The sequence below is a fragment of the Ascaphus truei genome, chromosome 2, assembly GCF_040206685.1.
Source record: "Ascaphus truei isolate aAscTru1 chromosome 2, aAscTru1.hap1, whole genome shotgun sequence".
Lineage (NCBI taxonomy): Eukaryota > Metazoa > Chordata > Amphibia > Anura > Ascaphidae > Ascaphus > Ascaphus truei.
Window position 1 is genome coordinate 9,496,259 of NC_134484.1, and position 25,646 is coordinate 9,521,904.

A 25,646-nucleotide genomic window follows, 5' to 3' on the forward strand; every position below is an offset into this window, starting at 1 on the left:
CTCCATGGATTTCATAGTCGACCTCCCTAGGTCTAGGGGCTTCAACACTATTTTAGTTGTCGTAGACAGGTTTTCGAAGATGGCCCACTTCATCCCCCTCAAGGGACTGCCCTCCTCTCCCGCCCTAGCAGACATTTTCTCCGAGCATATCTTTAGGATCTATGGCATTCCGTCTTCCATTGTCTCTGACAGAGGATCCCAGTTCGTCTCCAAGTTCTGGAGGACCTTCACTAAAAGACTGGGAATTGTCTCTTCTTTCTCCTCTGCATACCACCCCCAGTCCAATGGACAGACAGAGAGAACTAACCAGTCGCTGGAGAAATACCTCAGATGTTTCATCTCCGATTCCCAGGACGATTGGTCCCAACTCCTCCCGTGGGCAGAGTATGCGGTCAATTCGGCCCGAAGTGAATCCACCTGAGAATCTCCATTTTTTGTCAATTATGGGTTTCACCCTCCCTGCCTACCCATTTCCAATCTGGCTTCTGGGGTACCGGCGGTAGACGAACGGATTTCCACTCTCCAAGACATTTGGTCCAAGGTACAAAAGTTTCTCCACAAGGCTGCCGATACTGCTAGACTTCAGGCCAATCGCCACCGTCGGCCGGCACCCAACTACATGCCAGGGGATTTAGTATGGCTCTCGTCAAGAAACATCCGCTTGAGAGTCCCTTCCCCTAAACTGGCTCCTAGGTTTTTGGGACCCTTTCCCGTCATGGAGCAGATTAACCCAGTTGCATTTCGCCTTAAACTACCACCCTCCATGAGGATCCCAGACGTTTTTCATGCCTCGCTATTAAAACCCCACATTGCCAATCGTTTCTGCCCCCAGCCTCCTGAAGACTTTTAGGAGGAATTTCCAGACAAGCCGTTCTTGGATCGTCCTGAGGCCGAACCTGAAGAGGGGGGTACTATTAGGAATGTGAGCGCACAGCGCCTCAGGCGGAGCTCACGCCTCTCTCCTTACACTGCTCAGACCCTTCCACTACAACCACGCAAACCCCCTTCAGCTTCATCACTTACCCCTCGGCATGGTGGGACGCTCCACGAGGTTCTTCCTCCACGCTCTACGCCGCAGCCGTCGGCGCGGAATCGCCGTCCCGCACGCACATGCGCACCCCACGTTGCTTCCTCTCATGCACACGTTGGACTTACAGTGCACACACAAAAGCCCTTGAACTTATCCCCACTCAGGCTCCGCCCCCAAAAACACCGCATGGTTACAATCTGGCTCTTGCTGAGTGTCACCTGAGCTCTAAGAACAGCATCCAATGCTCTGAAGCTCCCTGGGCTCCTCCAGGCACGCCCTTTCTCCTGGTTGGCTGTTCCAGCTTTATATACCCTCTCTGTTCTGTGCTTCCTCGCTCGTCATAGTTTTTGTATGGGTGTTTCACAGTGCTTGTTCTTTGATTCTCTCGGTTTTGACGCGGCTTGGCAGACTACCCCCTTTGGCTCTCGACTTCGGATTGTTCCTGTTTACGTACCTTCTGGCTCCCTTCGACCACGGCACTCATCTCGATCCCTCCATACGTCTCCTACCCCTGATCTCGGCAACGGCAATGACCATTCTTCTGGGAAAAACGGTATCGGCAAGTATTCTCGCAATACACCCCATCTGGCCTGGCACCATCTAATACCACAACCCGGACACGTCCCTCGCTCTGTCGGTGTGTGTATTCATACCTGCCACCTCAGTTCTAGGGACAGGTCTGGTCTGCGGGCTACTCCGGCGTAACAGTCAGGAAGGAATTTATTTTTCCCCTTATCAGATATCATTGTATGATATTTCACTTTGTTTGCCTTCCTCTGGATCAATATACTGTAAATACGGATATACAAAAAAGTATCTGTCATCTAAATTTAGCATAGGTTGAACTTGATGGACGCATGTCTTTTTTCAACCTCCCCTACTACAGGGCGAGGGAGGGAGACAGGGAGGGAGGGCGAGGGAGGGAGGGCGAGGGAGGGAGGGAGGGTGAGATAGGGAGGGTGAGACAGGGAGGGTGAGACAGGGAGGGTGAGACAGGGAGGGTGAGAGGGTGAGACAGGGAGGGTGAGAGGGTGAGACAGGGAGGGTGAGAGGGTGAGACAGGGAGGGTGAGACAGGGAGGGTGAGAGGGTGAGACAGGGAGGGTGAGACAGGGAGGGTGAGAGGGTGAGACAGGGAGGGTGAGACAGGGTGAGAGGGTGACACAGGGAGGGTGAGGGAGGGTGACACAGGGAGGGTGAGACAGGGAGGGTGAGGGAGGGTGACACAGGGAGGGTGAGACAGGGAGGGTGAGACAGGGAGGGTGAGGGAGGGTGAGACAGGGAGGGAGGGAGGGTGAGACAGGGAGGGTGAGACAGGGAGGGAGGGAGGGTGAGACAGGGAGGGTGAGACAGGGAGGGTGAGACAGGGAGGGTGAGACAGGGAGGGTGAGACAGGGAGGGTGAGAGGGTGAGACAGGGAGGGTGAGAGGGTGAGACAGGGAGGGTGAGAGGGTGAGACAGGGAGGGTGAGAGGGTGAGACAGGGAGGGTGAGACAGGGAGGGTGAGAGGGTGAGACAGGGAGGGTGAGACAGGGTGAGAGGGTGACACAGGGAGGGTGACACAGGGAGGGTGAGGGAGGGTGAGACAGGGAGGGTGAGACAGGGAGGGTGAGACAGGGAGGGTGAGGGAGGGTGAGACAGGGAGGGAGGGAGGGAGGGTGAGACAGGGAGGGAGGGAGGGTGAGACAGGGAGGGAGGGTGAGACAGGGAGGGAGGGAGGGTGAGACAGGGAGCGAGGGAGACAGGGAGGGAGACAGGGAGGGAGGGAGACAGGGTGGGAGGGAGACAGGGTGGGAGGGAGACAGGGTGGGAGGGAAGGAGGGAGACAGGGTGGGAGGGAAGGAGGGAGACAGGGTGGGAGGGAAGGAGGGAGACAGGGTGGGAGGGAAGGAGGGAGACAGGGTGGGAGGGAAGGAGGGAGACATGGTGGGAGGGAAGGAGGGAGACAGGGTGGGAGACAGGGTGGGAGACAGGGTGGGAGACAGGGTGGGAGACAGGGTGGGAGACAGGGTGGGAGACAGGGTGGGCGGAAAGGAGGGAGACAGGGTGGGAGACAGGGTGGGAGGGAAGGAGGGAGACAGGGTGGGAGACAGGGTGGGAGGGAAGAAGGGAGACAGGGTGGGGGAGAGAGAGGGAGGGAGAGAGGGAGGGAGAGAGACACACACCCACTGATACACACACTGATACACACACACACTGATGCACACACACCCCCACTGATACACACACACACTGATACTGATACACACACACACTGATACTGATACACACACACTGATACTGATACTGATACACACACACACACACACACACTGATACTGATACACACACACACACACTGATACTGATACACACACCCCCACTGATACACACACACAACCCCACTGATACACCCCCCCCCCCACTGATACACACACACACTGATACTGATACACACACACACTGATACTGATACACACACACTGATACTGATACTGATACACACACACACACACACACACACACACACACACACACTGATACTGATACACACACACACACACTGATACTGATACACACACCCCACTGAAACACACACACAACCCCACTGATACACCCCCCCCCCACTGATACACCCCCCCCCCACACTGATACACACCCCCCACACTGATACACACACACGCACCCCACTGATACACACACCCCCACCCCCACTGATACACACACACCCCCACTGATACACACACACACATCCACTGATACACACACACACACACACTAACTGACACACACACACTGACATGCACACACACACACACACACACACACACACACACACACACACACACACACACACACACACACACACACACACACACACACACACACACACACACACACACACAGATACACACACACACACTGATACACACACACACTGATACACACACACACACTGATACACCCCCCCACTGATACACACACACACCCCCACTGATACACACACACACCCCCACTGATACACACACACCCCCACTGATACACACACACACCCACTGATACACACACACACACCCACTGATACACACACAAACACACCCACACACACACACCCACTGATACACACACACACACCCGCACTGATACACACACACACACTGATACACACACACCCACTGATACACACACACACACTGATACACACACACACTGATACACACACACACACACACTGATACACACCCACCCACTGATACACACACACCCACTGATACACACACACACACACACACACACACACACACACACACACACACACACACACACACACACACACTGATATACACACACACACCCACTGATACACACACACTGATACACACCCACTGATACCCACCCACTGATACACACCCACTGATACACACCCACTGATACACACCCACTGATACACACACACCCACTGATACACACACACACACTGATACACACACTGATACACATATACACACCCACTGATACACACACACCCACTGATACACACACACATACACACACAGATACACACACACACACACACACACACACACACACACACACACACACACACACACACACACACACACACACTGATACACATACACACTGATACACATACACATACACACTGATACACACACACATACACACACACACACACACACTGATACACACACTGATACACACACACAGATACACCCCGCCTCCCCCTGCACCGCCCACGACCACGCAGCAACCACTGCCCGCCCCCGAGCCCATCTCCCACACCAAGGGGACGGGGGGAAGTGAGCGCCGGGGGGCAAAGCTGTGAGCGCCGGGGGGCAAAGCTGTGAGCGCCGGGGGGGCAAAGCTGGGAGCGCCGGGGGGGCAAAGCTGGGAGCGCCGATGGGCAATGGTGTGAGCGCCGGGGGGGCAATGGTGGGAGCGCCGGGGGGGCAATGGTGGGAGCGCCGGGGGGGCAATAGTGGGAGCGCCGGGGGGGCAATAGTGGGAGCGCCGGGGGGCAATAGTGGGAGCGCCGGGGGGGCAATGGTGGGAGCGCTGGGGGGGCAATGCTGGGAGCACCGGGGGGGGCAATTCTGGGAGCGCCAGGAGGGGCAATGCTGGGAGCGCCGTGGGGGGGCAAAGGTACAAGGTGGTACAAAGGCAGGCGCACCCCCGCTACCACCTCCTATTACCCCCCCCTGGCTGGGACCCGGGACAGAAGGGGGACACTCACGCGCACAGAGGAAGCCGGGAAGACACGTGTGCTCTGCACAAAGCGGAAGTCCCGCCCCCGGCTTCCTCTGACCTGCCTGCAACCAATCCCCTGTGGGCCGGCCGGCATTCTAAGTCCCGCCCCCAGCATCATCATTCATCCAATCCCCTGCGGGCCGGCCGGCATTCTAAGTCCCGCCCCCGGCATTCTCCATCATTCAGTCCCCCCGGCAGCATTCACACACACACACATAGACAATACTTACCCGCCGCCGCATTCTCCTCACCGCCGCTGCCCCGCAATACCGGGACCAGGGACAAAAACCGGGACAGACTTAAACCGGTACAGGCCTCAAAAAACCGGGACTGTACCGGTAAAACCGGGACTGTACCGGTATAACCGGGACTGTACCGGTAAAACCGGTACGAATGGTCACCCTAGCCAGTCCACATCTGTCAGATAGAGTAAAAGGGAACTAGTCCCAGATATCAGGGCTCAGTAGCAATATGGACAGTAACTGATATGATCATCACTTGAGATTTGGGGATAGAGCTCTAATTAAAGCTACGTGTGACTCATGAGACCTGTGTATGACTCCGGTGTATAGGACAATGTAATAGTCTCTGTAAAAAAGGACAGACCTATATATAAGCCATAAAGGTCATGTCGATAATATCACTGAGACCACGATCCTGGAGTAACACCACGTCTTGATCATGAAAGGTATAAAGTACTCACTTTTGTAGCAGCTCACCCAGATGCGTGCATCACACCAGTAGAAGTAAGGGAGAATGGTCCATGAGGTCCAGAGCGGAGCACAGCTGTGTATGGAAAAACGGGGGCTACAACCAGCAAAAATAGTTAAAAGAATCTTTATTCCATGGTGAGTGAGGGGTACAGGAACACTCTGACGCATTTTGGGAGGCAATCCCTTTGTTGAAACGCGTCAGAGTGTTCCTGTACCCCTAAAGATTCTTTTAACTATTTTTGCTGGTTGTAGCCCCCGTTTTTCCATACACAGCTGTGCTCCGCTCTGGACCTCATGGACCATTCTCCCTCTCATCTGTCAGATGATTGAAGTCACCGAAAATGATTACTGTGAAGTGTCTCATTCATTACTTTAGCACCTTCTATTAAAGTAGCTTCTATATTGTTCTTCACATAAAGGGTAACCCATTGATGATTTTCACTATACCATGGACATGTTAAGCTTCAGGTAATGGTGGAACATCCAGGAGGAGATTTCAGGGAGACAATTGGTGACACAGGACAAGAGAGAGCGGAAAAGGTAGATGTATTGTATTTATTCACCAAGAAAAGGGTGTAGAGTAAGAGAGCAGAGGGCCAAAGACAGAGCCTTGTGGGACCCTAACAGAAATTGGAAGTGAAGAGTTGGTAACATCAGAGAAGGAAACACTGAAGGAGTATTTGGATAGGAGAGGGTTTCATCATGAAGGCCAATGGAGTGGAGAGTGTTCAGGAGAAGGAGTTGATCAACAGTGTTGAGGCTAGCAGAGAGATTAAGGAGAAGTGACCTTTAGACTTAGCTGTGAGTAGGTCATTGGCCACTTTTGTTAGTGCTATCTCAGTGTAGAGGACAGAAACCAGATTGCAAAGCGTCAAGCAGGAGTTGGAGGAGAGAAAGTGAGTCAAGCAGCTGGATACATGGTGCTTAAATAGCTTGTAGGCAACAGGGAGAAGCGAGATAAGATGGTAGTTAGATAGGGAGGTTGGGTCAAGAGAGGTTTTCTTTAGAATGGGCGATGAGTGCATGTTTAAAAGAAGATGGAAAGGTGGGAGAGGTTAAAAAGGTGAGTTAGGTTGGGGCTTAGTGTGCCATAGAGGCAGTGGAGGATATCTGAGGGTATAGGATCATGGGGGCAGGTTGCAGGTTGAGATGATGAGAGGAAGATAGAGACCTCATCCTCAGTCACAGGAGAAAATGAGCTGAGGGTGGATTTAAATGTGCGACGGGAGGTATGTGACATGGTCTTGAGCCATGAGGGTATAGAGGACTGAGTGAATAAAAGTAGGTTTGCTTGGCAAGAGAAACAGCAGTGTTATAGGAGGAGAGTATGAATTTATAGTGGAGGAACTGAGCTATATAGCGTGATTTCCTCCAGTAATGTTCAGCACTGTGTGAGCTCTTTTGGAGGGAGCGGGTAATGTGTATGTGCCATGGTTGGGGCTTATATTGTCTGGGGCCACATTTGGTGCAAATGAAAGTGTTCTGTTGTATAGTGAGGTTGCCAAGTCAGGGTAGGAAATGGAAGAGTTTGGAGAGAGGAGAGCTGGTTGAAAATTGGAAGCATCTGGAGCATGTAGGTTTCTCTATGTACATGTGGAATTACCTATTTATAAACCCACCTTAATCTTAGTGGTTTCTTTCCCATTTGCATAAGCAATTTGTCTTTATACATTTGATGGTTTATAACCAATCCCTACAATTATGTTTATAGTATATTTACTATACGAATATTCCCCCAGCTCTGATATTTCATGAAGCCTTCCAAAAAAATGGATCAATGTATTACATTTATTTTTTATGTATTTATTTGGTGGGTTTAGTATGTGAAAGTCCTAGTCAGAATCAAAATGTTGGCTTACAATAAGCCCATCTAACCCCAGTACAGTGCCTGCAGTTTGTAGTATATGACTGTGGTTCTCTCTAGTTTGTTTACAGGTTTCTATGGATAAAGCCTACAGGGAAACTGCATTCCCTTCCTCACAAGGGGAATGTTTTGACCCACACATTCCCTCTCTCTGAGATATCTCCTGGCCCAGATGATAAGGCGCTCCAGGCTCTAATTGAATGGCCTGAACCTCCAGGTCCCACAAGCTTTGAGCTTTCCACCAGCCCAAGCACTACGAATTACAGCTTGCTGCAGCCACAAGCCACATATCATGTGGGGGAGCACGTGGCGATCCTAATCATTGCCAGAGACCACCAAGGCCATCCCAAAACCTATGGAGGGGATTACTTCCAGGTCAAGCTGCACTCCCCGAGTCTGAAAGCAGGAGTGACCGGCTCTGTCACAGACCATAGGAACGGCAGCTACACGGCCTCATTCCTGCTCGTGTGGCCAGGAGAGACTCAGATCTCCATCACTCTTGTCCATTCCAGCGAGGCCATCGCCATCCTGAAAGAGAAGAGGGACACCCGACCAGACAAGGTGAATCACTGTGCTACATGCTCACCCATCATTAAGCCATTTGCTGCTAGAGGATTAATCAATGCAGCCCCGTAAAGGGCAACTTAATGAATTAATGATAGTGACACATTTACTACGTTAAAGCCGCAATGACACTTAGCATAATATTTGAGTTGTAATCAAGTAAAAACATCCAGCACATAAAACATCTCCTTTACTAGTTTTAATTTAATACAATTTAATTTACAGTATGATTTGTACGTAGAAATGTTTAAATATATATAGCGCTGACCATATAGACAGCACTTTATAAACATAGGAAATATGGTTCAAAATGAATCGCACTATAAGAAAACGTTGGGACAAAGGAGTTCTTGTCCCAAAGACCTTATTATCTACTGTAAGTAACATTTAGGGGTCTATTCCAGTAGTAGTTTGGCATCTTACCGCCGGAGGTTTTGTCAGTTTAGTTATCACGGTATTCAGAAAGAATCTGTATCCATGTGATAGCAAAATGACCAAATTTTACAATGAGCAGCGATGTGATCTCAGCCTCCCTCAAAAGTTCTCACCCTTGGGGCTACTACCCCCTTCATCCAATCCCTCTACCCCCAATAAACAAAATGAAACACAACAACCCTACTACCCACCTCCTCTACCTCCAACAACCTCCCCCTCCCTTCTCCATCCCCCCCCCCAACACATACAGTACCGTAATGGGCAAAATTACTATTATACAGATATGGATAATAGCTTATTTGCCATTCTAAATAAAACATTGGCCAGCCAGCATAAATAAAGTAAATACAACTTCTACTTAGCCCTGCCATTGATGTTGAATAGAATTGATGTTGAATTACGCTTGCCCTGATGAAGGGTCTTCTCATCACCATAAAGGAGAGGGAGCGGCTCAGTGAGTAAAGACACTGACTGGCACTGAGTTTGAAGCAGAGGAACCTGGTTCAATTCCCGTGTCGGCTCCTTGTGACCTTGGGCAAGTCACTTTATCTCCCTGTGCCTAAGGCACCAAAAACATAGATTGTAAGCTCCACGGGGCAGGGGCTGTGTCTGCAAAATGTCTCTGTAAAGTGCTATGTAAAACTAGCAGCGCTATATAAAAGAACATATTATTATTATTACCATACTCCAGGTGCATGTCCTCCGTTGGCAGCAACATGGTTAAGGAGGAAATGGGATTGTCTTCAATCCCATTGGCTGTCATACCACGTGATATCAGCCATGTGATTTTAGGGTTGTGATGTACCTCCCTTGGAGATGACATCACTGTCACGGGAGACCAGGTCTTTTAACACCTTTAATACCGGGACCATGTCACTGAGAAAAACCAAGAGGTAAAACAAATTGCGATTTATTCCTTGGAAACAGACGCACACACAATGAATTACAATTTACAGAGGAAAACACACTTACTGGGGGATCTGGGATAAAAACTAACCTTTCCTATCTCAGATTGTCCTTAAACAAAGTGTTTAGGTTATCGGGATATACCCGCAAAAGTCCTGGCTCTCAATTCGGCATGAATTACCAGACGCCACCGCTGTATCCGCTCCGGAACTGCTGAAATCTCTTGACCGGGAGATAGTACCAAATACCCTGGTACTATTTTCGGCTTGTTGTTCCAACCGCGACCACTACAAAGTATTCTGAGAACTTGGCCTTGAATAGTCTTGAAATTCTCGCCTTGAAATTTCAGAAGCCGGCTCACTGACATTTCTCACAGAGCATCTTTGAATTTGCCGCTGCTGTCTTGGCGCTTATAATCTCCGGATCGGATTGGCTGTTGGGTTTCTTATAGTATTTCAGATTCATTCATGAAATACTCCAGCCAATCCGAGCCTGGGAACTTTCCAACCAGCCAATCAGACGATTGCCAGTCTTTCCAAGCCCGGGCAGCGGTTTCTTCAGAATGTGACAGGGGCATGCGTGAGTTTGTCACCTCTAGCCCAATTTCACTCAGAAGCCTCCGGCTGAGCTTGGTGCCTCTACGTCTAGGGAGGTGATTACTTGCCAGGATGGCCGTATTCATCCCCAGACGCGGGCAATCAAGTGAGCCATCCTGCCCAGATAGCTTGTTCACACCTTGGCAAGGTCTGTGGCTTTCAAGTACGGACCCTGGAATACCTAGCAGCACCAGACTTTGGTAGCCCACTAGCCCAGCAGCACCAGACTTTGGTAGCCCAGACTTTGATAGTCCACCAGGATACCGCCTTTGAAAGTCCCAGCTTGTAACAGACACATTGTATTAAAGCATAATACCTATCAAATATACCCTTTAATATAATATACTTGCACTGTACTTTGGATAAAATGTCTAAGGCTTATTGGTGTTAGATATAGAATGGGATCCTTTACTTGTTATTCCCACAAGCCATATACCTCACACTCACACGAAATCGGACTATCATTTTAATCAAACAACTTGCAGCTTTATACTTAGCTGGAGTACCCTCTGATCCCTTGTCAGGACATCAGCTGGGCATCCCCCTTTATACTAGGGACCCCTACACCATTCTGGGGATACGTTGATCCCCCATGTCCCATTTTACCTTTCTGGTCTGGGGTGAAGCAGGGACTCCAGGAGTTGAGCTGCAAGAACGTTTTCAGGGTAGGATTTTGACCGGAGCATCGTGCTTCAATGTATCCGAGACTCTGACCTGATTCCTGGCTACATTTTTGGGGTATCCAGTAACTCTGGAACCCCGCTACATTGCCACAATCTGAAAATACTTTCTCCGCAAAACCCACCCTGAAACTCATAGCCGAGCAATCTCTGCTTGCTGGCACTCCTGGAAAGGCAAAAACACGAACATTCTTTATTGTCGCATATTTTTATACAATGCCTAGCAGTACATATAGTACACGACAGCCAGGCCCAAGAGCTGACACTCCCTGGTTGGGAAGTTCCAAGTTTTTAGAGTTCTTAGTGTGGTGAAGTCTGCAGTTCCAAAGGAGAAATCTGCAGTCTCCGAAAAGTGTTTTAAACCGAGGTGCGGCGACATTGCGGCTGCTGAGGAGGACTGGAGGACTGGAGCCCTGTGAGCCGGTGGAGAAATTACAACGGAGGTGACGTCACGTCCGCCCAGAGGCCCCGTCATCTGAGTCACCAGCCTGGCATCCCAGTCACGTGTAGACGCCAGCCCAAGTGCTCCGGTCGCCATCTTGAGAGCCCAGCTGCACGCACCAGATCATTGCCTGTATCCTTCCAGCATTCTGTGAGTAGGGTTGTAATTTTACCCCTCCGGATGCGGTTCATGCACTTTCCACATCAATAAATTGCTTTTTATTAATATTTAGGCCGTGCTATTGTTTCATGTTTGTATGTCCAGTTTGTTGATTGTCATTATCTGTGCATCTTTCCCCCCCCCCCCCCTGTGTTGATTTACTGCACTATTATCTTTTTCTTTCCTTTTTCCACATATGCACTGCTGAGTTGAAAATCATCACTATTCAGCATCCCAAGGACTGTATTTGGACTGTCACACCCTCCACTGGTCTGGTATTTACCCCCCTTTGGCGCCGGTTTAACCTTTTTTTTCAATTCTGAAGCCTCGATAACATAATTGAGGCTACTAGAATTGCACAATTTTCCAAAAACATGCGATTTGGGGCTTATCGCACGGCAGGTTTTGGGCGTGAGTCAAAAACGGCGATTAAATGCTTGCGCCGCGCACTGATCGGGGCTTTCTGAATAGCTATAGCTTTTTTGGGCCGATGACTTCTCAAAAGCATCGATAAGTGGGTTATCGAGGCTGCTAGAAAAGGCCCCTTAGGCCGAGACCCGCTGCCTCAGTCAGCGCGCCCGCACTGCGTGCAGGCGGCGTGTGGAGAGGCAATTGACAGCTACCTGCGGTCTGTAGGGAGCTGGAGCGGGGGGGGGGGGGGTTCATGGTTTGAGCGGAGGCCTGCAAGAGGGTGCAGCGAGCCCCCACACATGCCCTCTGCTGCTCACTCTCTGTGCTGCTCCCCCCCCCCCCACATCGGTCCATCCGTCCCCCCATCAGATCGTCCCCCCCCCCCCACACTCACAACACACACCACACACAACACATATACACATATATGCATACACACTTCCCCCCCCCTACCTTTTGGAAGTGGGGGAAGCTCTGAGACTCCAGCCCCAGGTGCTGATTGGCTCACCAGGTGACCACGTGACACGTCACCGCTCGGGATCCCAATCCTCTTGCCTCCCTTGGCGGCTGACGCGTCACAGCGCATAGTGAGCCTCGCCGGAAGCAGGCAGCAGGGACAGACAGGCAGGAGGTAAGGGGCTGGTGGCCCGCGCACGGGTCCTCAGCCTTAGTGTGATTTATAAAGACCTTGAGAATTTACGTCTTATGTGCTTTGGTTTATTGAGCCTCTAGCAGTGGAACAAAGCGCATTGGATATGTGCAGCAACGGTGGGATAAAAATCCAGCGAAATGTTGTCATTCATTCTTATCGCATCTTTAGGTGTTAAAATGAAATCACGAAAGGGCAGTAGAAATTGGTGTTGTAGTCAGAGGTTAACGTAGGATGGCACTAAGGTTAATCTATATATATAAAAGTGAAAAAATATTTGTCTGTCAGTTTGTGCCCCGTGATTGGCACTAAGGTTAATATTTAATAAGCAGCGATCGTGCCGCTTTTATGCTACGGCAACGAAACTCCCATTCAAACCAATCAGAGTTTCCATGCGGCAGTGACGCACTGTCACGCTTTACTGACTAAGTCCCTAAGAATATCACTATTTCGTCACTTACGCACAGGGGTAAACGCGGTGTTTATATCTACGTTCGCCTTTATGTTTAAAGAAAATGTGACAACATGAAGTAAATTATATCATACAGGGTGTATATACTGTACAGACGAGACCACGAGTCTTGTAAAGCTTGCCTTAAACTAGCCCGGTTACATGCTGGGTACATGCTGGGTGTAACCTGGCTAGTTTAAGGCATTTCTGCATTAACTAATGACCCATCGGATTAACACAGCAGGGGTCCCTGGCAGTCCCATTCATTTGAATGGGACTGCCAGGGACCCCCGCTGTTAATCTGATGGGCCATTAGTCAATGCAGAAATGCCTTAAACTTGCCTTAAACTAGACCCAGCATGTACCCAGCATATACCTGGGTCTTTTTGGTGATTGCCACTGGTTTGTGTTAGAATAACCGTCGGCACTGCAGTATATACAAAGTATCTACCATTGTTTTTGGTTCAAAGTTCTAAGCGCTATGTACAGTACGTCCTGGAGACGTGCAGACTCGTTGTTGGTCGATATACTCTTTAGGAGACCTGCTTGGGAGCTTTTCATTGATGAAATTATTGTGTACAGAGTCCAGAACCTCACAGGTCTCTATTTTAATTGTACTGTCACTGTTACTATGATACACATTGTGCATTGTTATTACAACCAGATACAGAAACCTAAATGTGCTTATGGGACAGGTTTACTTCTACGGATATTTTGCTCAGAACGGGATCAGTGAGAAGAGCGAGTGTAACGTGGAGCTCCCGGGGCGTAATGTGTGTGCGTATCACGATCCAGGCACAGGGGAGTCGTGGTTCTGCGTTCGTCCGCAGCGGCTCCCTTGCAGCTCATACCTGGATCACTCTTTGGGTGAAAGCCGTCAGATCCTCACCTCAGCTGAGGGATCGTTTCTGGCGAGGTAACTATGCCTAGTGTGACCAGATTTACAAAAGTAAAAACCGGGACACATTAAAAAAAAAAATGTATAAAACAAATTAAATCACCAACCCTTCTCCTTAATGTCTCTCTGCCCTGCTCTGTCTCCCCTTCTCTCTCACACACACCCCATTCTCTCTCCCCCCATCCCTCCATTCTCTCTCCCACCCCACCCTCCATTGTCTCTCCCTCCCCCCCCATATCCCTCTATTCTCATTCTTCCGCCCCACACCTACGCCTACATTCTCATTCCAACCTTCCCTTCTGTCTCCCCCCACATTCCCTGTCTGTCTCTCTCCCCCCATTCACTTTCTCTCCCCACCCATTCCCTGTCTCTCTCCCCCCACTCTCTCTCTCTCCCCCCCAGTCTCTCTCTCTCTTTCCCCCCCATTCTCTCTCTCTCTCCCCATTCTCTCTCTCTCCACATACTCTCTCTCCCCCACCCCTATTCTCTCTCTCTCTCTCCCCATTATCTCTCCCCCATTCTCTCTCTCTCCCCAATTCTCTCTCCCCCCATTCTCTGTGTCTCTCCTCCATTTTCTGTCTCTTCCCCCTCCCATACTCAGCTCTCTCTCTCCCCTCCATTCTCTGTCTCTCTCTCCCCCATTCTTTGTCTCTCTCTCCCCTCCCCCATTCTCTGTGTCTCTCCTCCATTTTCTGACTCTCTCCCCCTATTCTCTGTCTTTCAATCTCCCCTCCATTCTCTGTCTTTCTCCCCCATTCTCTATGTCTCCCCCCATTGTCTGTGTCTCTCTCCCTTCCCCCACCCCCACTCTGTCTCCCTTCCCACACTGTGTGTCTCTTCCCACACTGTGTCTCTCCCGATGCTGTGCCTGTGTCTCTCTCTGTGTCTCTCCCCATGCTGTGTGTCTCTTCCCCTCCCCCCCCCACCACCACATTGTGTGTGTCTGTGTCCCCCTTTCTGGACCATACCTCCATGGGTGGGGGAAGCCATCTTGAGCCCTGGCAGCAGACACCGGAAGTTCTCACTGACACTTCCGGGTCTCACTGCTGGGCTCCGCAGTTCAGACCCATCCCCTGCTCTCCTCCATGCATTGTCTGCTCTCTGCTGCCCCCCCTGCTCTGATGGTCAAAAGCGGGACAGCCACAAAAAAACGGGACATTTTACAGCATGCAGGGCAGCCGGGACAGAGACTGAAAAACCGGGACAGAGGTTAAAAAAACGGGACTTCAGGTCACCCAAACTATGCCTAAAGATGGAACTACACCTGCTGCCTTTATTACCTCTAAGTACTGCTTCCTCTGTTACCCTACAGTACCTCTCTCCTACTCACTCACCACTCTGTCTTGATCTCTCTCACCTCTCTGTCCAGCTCTCTCACACCTCTGTCCTGCTCTCACCTCTCTGTCCTGCTCTCTCACCTCTCTGTCCTGCTCTTTCTTCTCTCAGTCCTGCTCTCTCACCTCTCTGTCCTGCTCTTTCTTCTCTCTGTCCTGCTCTCTCACCTCTGTCCTACTTTCTCACCTCTCTGTCCTGCTCTCTCACCTCTCTGTCCTACTTTCTCACCTCTCTGTCCTGCTCTCTCACCTCTCTGTCCTGCTCTCTCACCTCTCTGTCCTGCTCTCTCACCTCTCTGTCCTGCTCCCTAACCTCTCTGTCCTGCTCCCTCACCTCTCTGTCCTGCTCTCTCACCTCTCTGTCCTGCTCTCTCACCTCTCTGTCCTACTTTCTCACCTCTCTGTCCTGCTCTCTCACCTCTCTGTCCTGCTCTCACACCTCTGTCCTGCTCCCTCACCTCTCTGTCCTGCTCTCTCACCTCTCTGTCCTGCTCTCTCACCTCTCTGTCCTGCTCCCTCACCTCTCTGTCCTGCTCTCTCACCTCTCTGTCCTGCTCTCTCACCTCTCTGTCCTGCTCTCACACCTCTCTCTCCTGCTCTCTCACCTCTCTGTCCAGCTCTCACCTCTCTGTCCAGCTCTCACCTCTCTGTCCTGCTCCCTCACCTCTCTATCCTGCTCTCGCATCTCTCTGTCCTGCTCCCTCACCTCTCTGTCCTGCTCTCTCGTCTCTCTGTCCTGCCCTCACCTCTCTGTCCTGCTCTCACCACTCTGTCTTGCTCTCTCACCTCTCTGTCCTGCTCCCTCACCTCTCTCTCCTGCTCTCTCACCTCTCTGTCCAGCTCTCACCTCTCTGTCCAGCTCTCACCTCTCTGTCCTGCCCTCACCTCTCTGTCCTGCTCTCACCACTCTGTCCTGCTCTCTCACCTCTCTGTCCTGCTCCCTCACCTCTCTGTCCTGCTCCCTCACCTCTCTGTCCTGCTCCCTCACCTCTCTGTCCTGCTCTCTCACCTCTCTGTCCTGCTCTCACCTCTCTGTCCTGCTCTCTCACCTTTCTGTCCTGCTCTCTCACACCTCTGTACTGCTCTCTCACACCTCTGTCCTGCTCTCACCTCTCTCTCCTGCTCTCTCACCTCTCTGTCCTGCTCTCACCTCTCTGTCCTGCTCTCTCACCTTTCGGTCCTGCTCTCTCACACCTCTGTACTGCTCTCTCACACCTCTGTCCTGCTCTCACCTCTCTCTCCTGCTCTCTCACCTCTCTGTCCTGCTCTCTCACCTCTCTGTCCTGCTCTCTCACCTCTCTGTCCTGCTCTCTCACCTCTCTGTCCTGCTCTCTCACCTCTCTGTCCTGCTCTCTCACCTCTCTGTCCTGCTCTCTCACACCTCTGTCCAGCTCTCTCACCTATCTGTCCTGCTCTCACCTCTCTGCCCTGCTCTCTCACCTCTCTGTCCTGATCTCTCACCTTTCTGTCCTGCTCTCTCACCTCTCTGTCCTGCTCTCTCACCTCTCTGTCCTGCTCTCTCACCTCCCTGTCCTGCTCTCTTACCTCTCTGTCCTGCTCTCTCACCTATCTGTCCTGCTCTCACACCTCTCAGTCCTGCTCTCACACCTCTCTGTCCTGCTCTCTCACCTCTCTGTCCTGCTCTCTCACCTCTCTGGCCTGTGGGTGTTTTGGGGGGGATTGTGTGTATGAGGGGGTTGTGTGTATGTGTGGGAGGGGTTGTGTCTGTTGGTTGTGTGTGTTGTAGGGATTGTGGGGTTTGTAGAATATTGTGAGGGTTGGGGTCGGGGACTGTGTGTGCATGGGGGGGATTTTATTTATGTGTGTGTGTTTTGGGGGGACTGTGTGGGGTGGATTGTGTTTGTGTGTGTGGGAATATTTTGTGTGTTGGTGGGATGGATTGTGTGTGTTTGTGTGTGTGATTGTGTATGCAGTGGGAGGATTGTGTGTGTGTGGGTGTTTTGGGGGGATTGTGTGTGTGGGAGGGATTGTGTGTGTGTGGGAGGGATTGTAGGGTTTGTAGGATATTGTGGGGGTTGGGGTGGGGGATTGTGTGTACAGTACGTGGGGGATTTTATGTATGTGTGTGTGGGGTTGTGGGGGGGAAGTGTGTAAGGGACAGAATTGGAAGATGGCAGAGGAACAAGAAAAGGGTACAGGGGGAGAGAGTGAATGAGGAGGTGTGAGGGGGGGCTCACAAGGCCACTGGTAAGGGGACCCCGGTGGAAACTCTAGATTTATTTTGCGCCTTTTATTTGGGGAGCCCAAGAAATGTAGGTACGTCCCTGTGCACAATTTTGCATCAACTTATCAAGAAAAATGACACCTCAAAATGTACAGTACAGTGCTGGAGAAAGGGTGAGGGGCTGAAATAGGAGATTTCATATAGATCCGAGTATTAATAACAAGATTGGAAGAATTTTTCACAGAACCCCAACTATATGAAAATCATATTCATTTATTCATACTTCCTCCTCTTCTAAATCCTTCCAAACAAATGGTCAAACCCACGTCTTGTATTATTCTCTTTGTGGTTCCCCAGGTCTGTGACTGAGAAGGTGATTCCATCAATACTCCAACCATTCACTGTCCTACCCCAAAAGAGCAGCATTGGTAAGATATGCAGGACATTGGGTTCTCCTGTCTCTGTGGAGGAGGATGGAGGTGTTTGTTACTGATATATGTGTAGTGGTGGGTAAGAGGTACCGTATGTGTTACTTGATATCCCTGTGGAAGGAGATTAAATGTGTGCGCCTGAGTTTGAGGTGGAGTAAGAAGTACGTGTCTCTTATGATTGTTTGTAAAGGAACAGTTAGTGTTACAAAGGATGTATGAGCAGAGTGATACTCTGCAGATTTATAAATGGAGTACTTCTCTTCAGTGGTGTTACAGGGAAAGTATGAACGGACTAATACACATATCTATGTTTCAGGTGAAGTATAATGAGAGCTTTTTCCATCAGGGAATGTATAGTGGATGTATGAGTGGAGTGATTCTCTGCAGATAGTATTAACATGATTCTGTTTCAGATGATAGAGGTGTGTGCACCCCCGGTCTGCGGAACCCAGAGCCGTCTGGGTTTTATTACCAGGACGTCTGGCAGTCCCGTGTCTGCAGGAACAGGCTCTTCCCTGCACCATCCAATGTCACAGCCTGTCTGACAGGGAAGGTTATATACATGTTCGGGGACTCAACGACGCAACAGTGGTGGCAATATCTGGTGCAGTTTCTTCCCTGTAAGTTACACATACACCTCACTACTACAGTCATTACATTTTGTAAATGATAAAGACCCCAAAAATATTTCAGGTATATCTTTGTAGCCCTGTTCCCCCCGCTCTCAGGAAACATGTTGCTGCTACTAACATTTCGTGTGGTGCTGGCATGCCTGCGTGGCTCGCAGGAGAGCTGAGAGTCCACAATGTAGAGGGGACCAGGACAGGTCGATCCTTATGCTCCTTCCATTCGGTGAAAGCGTCTCCAGTAACAGTAGGAGGCAGAATGACTGCAGGCAGTCCCTACCATGACAATCGTACTCCTACTGTATACTCCTGGCTAATAGGCTGCAACTCAGCCCGAAGTATATAAATGAGATCTTTATTTGTAGCAGCCACTGCAGATGGTAAACAGCGTTGCATATAGTAGAGTAGGGGTTTCAGATCCCTGGGTGGTGCTGGATGGCCAGCAGTTAATGGTTGAAGCCTGGTGCCATGCACAGATCTTGGTTCAGAGAAAAACACGGGTGACGTATAACATACGGTAAGGTAAAGGTGATATATTATAGGAGGGCAACGACCGTTTCGGGGACAAAGATTCCCTTTCCTCAGGCCCGTTCGCACAAACTAAAATAATCTGTGGTACTTCCCTTTATAATATCTCTCCGAAATCCAGTGCTGTCATGCGCTCAGGCAAACAGCTGGGGGATATGACACCAATGTGTCAGTGATCTGACTGTGAGGGAACGTGCGTCGGAGGGTGCGGAGGGGGGCCACAAGTGAAGGTCGGGGCTCAGGGGCACTAGGCTTGTACCTGTCAGCTGATCCGTCCTGGGTCCCTGCCCTCTTTACTCGCGTTCCGTTGCGTGCGTCCGGATGAAGATAAGCAGAGGAATTGGGGTTGAGAAGCCGGCGCCACAGCAAACAGTCAAGGTCCAAACGAATCCGGTGATACAAAAGGCTTTATTGGTATAAGACACACACTAGGTAACAGGCTATATCACCACCTCCTCCTCTACGCGTTTCACGCTATTACAGCGCTGTACAGCGCCGGCTTCTCAACCCCAATTCCTATAATATCCCTCCACCTAAACATCACTCAAAAGATCAGCAAGAAGACAGACGTCAAATAACACTTGCTGTATACTAAAGTCAACTAACCCTGGTGTACTGTCAACTACCAGGATTAATATCTCTGAGTAAAGCACACACATATGTAAACCTTAAAAAGGAGGTCCCCTAAACAGGCGTAAATGCATTAATCCGCATGTAAATCCTCAATCTCAGGAAAATGCAAATCTCCGCAGTACAAGCTACAAATGAGCAGACATTAGTGTCCTCATGTCTGACAGGATAATGTCCCCAATGTTGGCACAATTAAGAATAAATACTCTAAAGCCCAGCCTGAGCAAAATAGAGTATGGGAGGAAGAGGTAAATTATACAAATCCTCCAATGACGTTCAGAGGACGTCAGTGTACCAGGAGGGGGTGAGAGAGGCTGGGGCGCTTCCCTATAGTTATATACTATATCAATGCTTAGGCCTGGATCCCGCTGCTTCCGACGGCCCGCGCGGCAGCGTACCAACAGCCCCTTTCCTCCAGTGTGGAGGTCCCCGCTGGCTCCTTACTACTTGGCTGACTGCGTGCTGTGACGCGTCAGCCGGCCGATGCTGCAAGCTCCTAGTGATTTGCAGCTCTGACGCGTCACGTGGTGCGGCAGTCAGCCAATGAGGCAAGGAGGGGAGGGAAGGAGCTACGGATGGGAGGCGGCTTGGGAGGGGAGCAGGGAAGAAGCTGCGGGGGAAAAGTGTGTGAGTGTATATGTATGTGTGTATGTATGTGTGTGTGTATGTGTTGTGTGTATGTGTTGTGTGTATGTGTTGTGTGTGGGGGTGGTGGTGGGGGTGTGGAAGGCACCACGATCTTCATGAAGTTTTACCACGCCCTCCCACTACCGCCCCCCCCCTCCCACTCCCGCCCCCCCTCAGGCCCCAGCTCCCTACAGACCGCATATCGCGGTCAATTGCCTGTCAGCGCGCCGCCTGTCTGCAGTGCGGGCGCGCTGACTGAGGGAGCGGGGCCTTAGCCTTAAGGTACCAGGAGGTGGAGCCGTCTGATTCCCCTGGTAGGGTAAACACATGCATCTCAAGCCAATTGGATGTTGTTTTCATTCTGCTGAAGTCAGTGTTACAAACTGACAAGGGAAGTTGTCAGCGCTGAATGTTAACTGCTGTAATAGGGAACAGTGATTAATCCCACAGTAAGTCTAAATACATGTGGAGTGTGTACTAATAAAGTCTGTGACCTATTGAGCCCCACTATGCCAGGTGGGGGCTGCCCATGTATGGCTAAATCGTATTGGACAGCAAAAATAATAAGGGGAGGACAGACATGGACATAATCAGAGACTCGGAATAGTGATATATTGCAAAGTGACAGATAAAAGTGCACTATCCTCTACCAAACTGAGATGATCCCTGCATGATAGACACTGAGGGACACAGAGTGAATAATAGACCCTAAAGAGAGCCAATATGTATCCAGGTGATACAGTCACCTGTCATGTTACACATTAATGTGTAACACCAGGTGTATATGACACCCTTTGTAAACAGCTGGCTGTCATTGAACAAACAGTACAAGGATACAGATAAGTGGATACCCTCTCCACCACCCACGGTACCTTTAATCAGATAAAAATCTCAAAAATGCCACAGAATGTAGGACAGAGGTGGGTAGTGACCAATAGCATCAAAGACGGATCCCTGGCATGTGGCGGGTAGAATGTGCAGAGTGTTTCGGACAGTGAAAGCGGCCATGGGCACATCCCTCATGAACACGAGGGCAAAAATGCCGCCATAGACATATCTGATCTGTAGAGGAGGATGGAAGGTGAGTTAATTGCAGGACATCATGTGACACATTATAAAGTAAGCAGACACAAAGTATTGGGACCATGAGCTGCCGTGGATATCACTGTCTAGAAACACCACAGGTATAACTCCTTATTCATCCCTCCTGGGGCTAGCTTGTTTGTAGTGCCCTGTTTGTTCAATAGACGTCTTGGACTTTAACCCTCTGTGTGCTGTCTCTCCTTTACTGGACCTCCATCTGGTAACTACATGTATACGTGTGTGTGTGTGTGTGTGTGTGTGTGTGTGTGTGTGTGTGTGTGTGTGTGTGTGTGTGTGTGTGTGTGTGTGTGTGTGTGTGTGTGTGTGTGTGTGTGTTTGCGCATGCATACATGCATACCTAAAGAAGGGATCTATTTGTACATGCCTGAATCCTTTTCTCTCCCTCTATTTTCCTCTGGTTTCAGCTCTGCAGAAAATAGACCTTCATATCCATTCCCAAGGACCCCCACTGCTGGCGATAGACATAGAGCACAGGTTCATTCTCCGATGGCGAGCGCACCAGAGGCCGCTGACCATGACACGCATTCCCATACAGGAGCTACAATACATTGCACACGAGCTGAACAGAATTGGGGGACACGAGGGGCTGGTAGTTGTCATAAACTGCCTGGCCCATTTCGTTACATTCCCAGTGAGCGTCTACGTGCGGAGGATCCGGGGCATACGTGACGCTGTTGTCCGGTTACTGGAGCGCAGTCCCCAGACCAAAGTTTTCATCAAATCGGGAAACACAGGGTATATGTACATTCATGGCAGCGACTGGCTCTCCCTGCAACTGGACATGGTGATGAGGGCCATATTCTCAGGGCTGCCCGTCACACTGCTGGACACCTGGGAGATGACTTCCTGTCACTATCTGCCCAGAAACCTCCATCCTGAAAAGATCATTGTCAAGAATGAGCTGGACTTGATGCTGTCCTTCATCTGTCCCCAATGAGGCGTCACTGCTGTGTCTGTGAATGTCCTTGGGAAATTGCTATTTTATAATCATTAATGTTAAGCAGAAACCCGCTCACATGTGCTTGTTCCAGTCCCATAAACATTACATAGGGGTTAAACTGCAGGCACAGATACTAGGTCTGAACATTCAAATTAGCATGCTTTAGCTTCCACAATTACCTTTAATAGCAAAATCCCTAAAGCTTCAACTCACTAAAATGAACAACTGCTAGCATGAATATATGTAGATACGGCTGTAGGCGGTGCAACTGCTCCGGGGGGAAAATACGACTGGGCTGTTATACTCACGTACAAAAAATACTTTATTGGCACATTAAAAGAAACAGCAAGGGAACAAACCCCTCTGTTGAGTTTGTGCGGCGTTTGCGCTTTATCAAAGAGTGCTAACTGATTAAAAACACTGTGCCTAAATACCCACAGTCCTCCGACCCGCAGCCAATAGAAAACAATCTGACCGCCCCTCACCTGAGGTGTATGCAGCCTCCTCTGATAATTATCCCAGGCGGGGAGAGTGCTAGCCGGGACGCGGGAGCTGGGCCTAACTAATGGCACATACATAAACATATAAACATGATTGGATGCAGGGCTATACTACTTAACAACACTCCTCTGAGTATTGATGTATTTAACCAAGGTTTAAATAGATGCCCCGCAAACAATCCCTTTACTCAGAGAAATATATAACAAACTGTTATTTTCATTGTTTGTACATAAAAACCGGACCTTGTTGAAATAAAAACAAAACTGTAACATGATAACTCATAGTGTCAGACAATAATATGTGACCCCAAGAAAACAGCTTAAACAAAATCTTATATAATGTAGTCTTCATGGTGTATAGGATGATTTGTTCTATATATACTTTATATTTAACCCGTTGGATTCAGGGATAGTTTATTTTGTCACTGCATTTCTGCAGGGACTCATTTCTCTAAGTTATTATGTGAGAATCACCCAAAATAGGCATAAATATATAATAATGTACGCCCTCAAAGAATAAAAACCCAACGAGGCATTACTAACCACATTACATCTGGTCTAAGGCTGCGCTTTCAGTGCCCGCGACGGCGACGCGACGTTGCTAGAAAACAAAACAATTGGCGCCATCGCCAGCGCTTATAGTAAGCGCGACGGAGCGATGTCTCGTCTGGAAAATTGGTAGCTGGGTCTATTTTATTTTTTAGAGACAGTCGCCACATGTGACTGTCACTAAACCAATCAAATTGCGCAGCCCGCCCTCTTTAGTGACATCACTGGCGACCGCCGCTAAAAAACAAATTACAACTTTTGCGGGTGGCGACGGGTGGCGACGGGTGACGTCAGCGGTCGTGTCGCCGTCGCCAGCACTATAAGCGCGGCCTAAGGCTGTATCATTTAAAATTAATTTCATACTTATCTTGTTGTATTTGTTATATAATAAGTAACAACACCTACCATTAGTTTCATCCACACAAACTGGCAACAGTAGCCTATATTGAACACATGATGGCGCTCAAGGATCATTAATGGAAATGTTACAATGAGTGTATTAGTAACACAGAGAGATACAGTTAAACAGACCTCATAAACAAGATACTGTATGTCAAACAGAGACAGAATACAGTATGTGTACAATAGTATTCTTATCAAACTTAGAAAAAGCCTTGTCAAATCAGATAAACGATAATCATAAAGAATCATACATGAGCCTGTCTAAACAATGACCAAAAAAGATAAACTAATGTTAAACTTAAACATATAGTAAACGACAAAATAAATAACAATTATATGGTATGTAAAGAAGCTTATAAAAGAACAAAAGAAGGAAGAGAAGAACTGAGATGAAATAATAAAAATAAAAAAAAATATATATAAAATAATTAAAGAAATAATCAAATGAAAAATGATAATAAATAATACTAATGCAAAAAAATGTTGTAATTCCCAGTTAACATTGTTCCCAGAGGGACTAAGTGTGTCTAAAGAGAACATCCAAAAAAAATTGGGCCGCACGCGTAAAATCATCATCATCACCATCATCATCTCTCCTCCAGCACCTCATCATCATCATCCTCATATCTCCCCCAGCACCCCTCATCCTCATCCTCATATCACTCCCAGCACCCTTCATAATCATCCTCATATCTCCCCCAGAACCCCTCACTATCAACCTTTGCGATACTCCCAATCTATCTCTCATACCCCCATCTCTCCCCCTCACCCACACACATAATACTCCCCCTCCACATCAAACACACAATAGCCCCCTGCACAGCAGAAACATCACACCCCCCTGCACCTCACATCATTCTCCCCCCTGCACCTAACATCATTCTCCCCCCTGCACCTCACATCGCTCTCCCCCCTTGCACCTCACATCGCTCTCCCCCCTTGCACCTCACATCACTCTCCACCCTTGAACCTCACATCGCTCTCCCCCCTTGCACCTCACATCGCTCTCCCCCCTTGCACCTCAAATCACCCCCATGCACTTCAAATCACCCCCCCTTGTACCTCAAATCACCCCCCATACACCTCAAATCACCCCCATACACCTCAAATCACCCCTTTCACCTCAAATCACCAACCATGCACCTCAAATCACCCCACTTGCACCTCCAATGACCCCCCCTTGCACCTCAAATCACCCCCCTTGCACCTCACATCCCTCTCCCCCTTGCACCTCACATCGCTCTCCCCCCTTGCATCTCACATCGCTCTCCCCCCTTGCACCTCACATCACTCTCCCCCCTTGCACCTCAAATCACCCCCCTTGCACCTCAAATCACCCCCCATGCACCTCAAATCACACCCAATGCACCTCAAATCACCCCCCCCATACACCTCAAATCACCCCCCTTGCACCTCAAATCACCCCCCTTGTACCTCAAATCACTCCACCATGCACCTCAAATCACCCCATGCACCTCAAATCACCCCCATACACCTCAAATCACCCCCCTTGCACCTCAAATCACCCCCCTTGTACCTCAAATCACCCCTCATGCACCTCAAATCACCCCCCATACACCTCAAATTACCCCCCATGCACCTCAAATCACCCCCCTTGCACCTCCAATGACCCCCCCTGCACCTCCCATCACCCATCACCCTCCCCCCTGCACCTCACGTCACCAATCACCCTCTCCCCCCCTGCACCTCACATCACCCATTATGTTCTCCCCCCTGCACCTCAC

The 25,646-nt window shown here is 49.7% G+C and overlaps 2 protein-coding genes across 2 annotated transcripts in view; both read left to right on the forward strand.

Annotated features, from left to right (window-relative positions):
• Nucleotides 1–23,242, forward strand: part of LOC142475354 (NXPE family member 3-like) — a 36,675-nt gene extending 13,433 nt beyond the window's left edge. Inside the window, exons 3-7 of the mRNA XM_075581273.1 lie at nucleotides 7,915–8,415; nucleotides 13,843–14,063; nucleotides 17,922–17,992; nucleotides 18,409–18,615; nucleotides 21,915–23,242. Coding sequence (XP_075437388.1) covers nucleotides 7,915–8,415; nucleotides 13,843–14,063; nucleotides 17,922–17,992; nucleotides 18,409–18,615; nucleotides 21,915–22,447 — 1,533 coding nt within the window. The 3' untranslated portion in view covers nucleotides 22,448–23,242. The remainder of the gene's footprint in view (nucleotides 1–7,914; nucleotides 8,416–13,842; nucleotides 14,064–17,921; nucleotides 17,993–18,408; nucleotides 18,616–21,914) is intronic.
• LOC142488078 (uncharacterized) overlaps nucleotides 1–25,646 on the forward strand; it is a 908,622-nt gene that overhangs the window by 422,725 nt on the left and 460,251 nt on the right. The gene's annotated exons all lie outside the window — the stretch shown is intronic.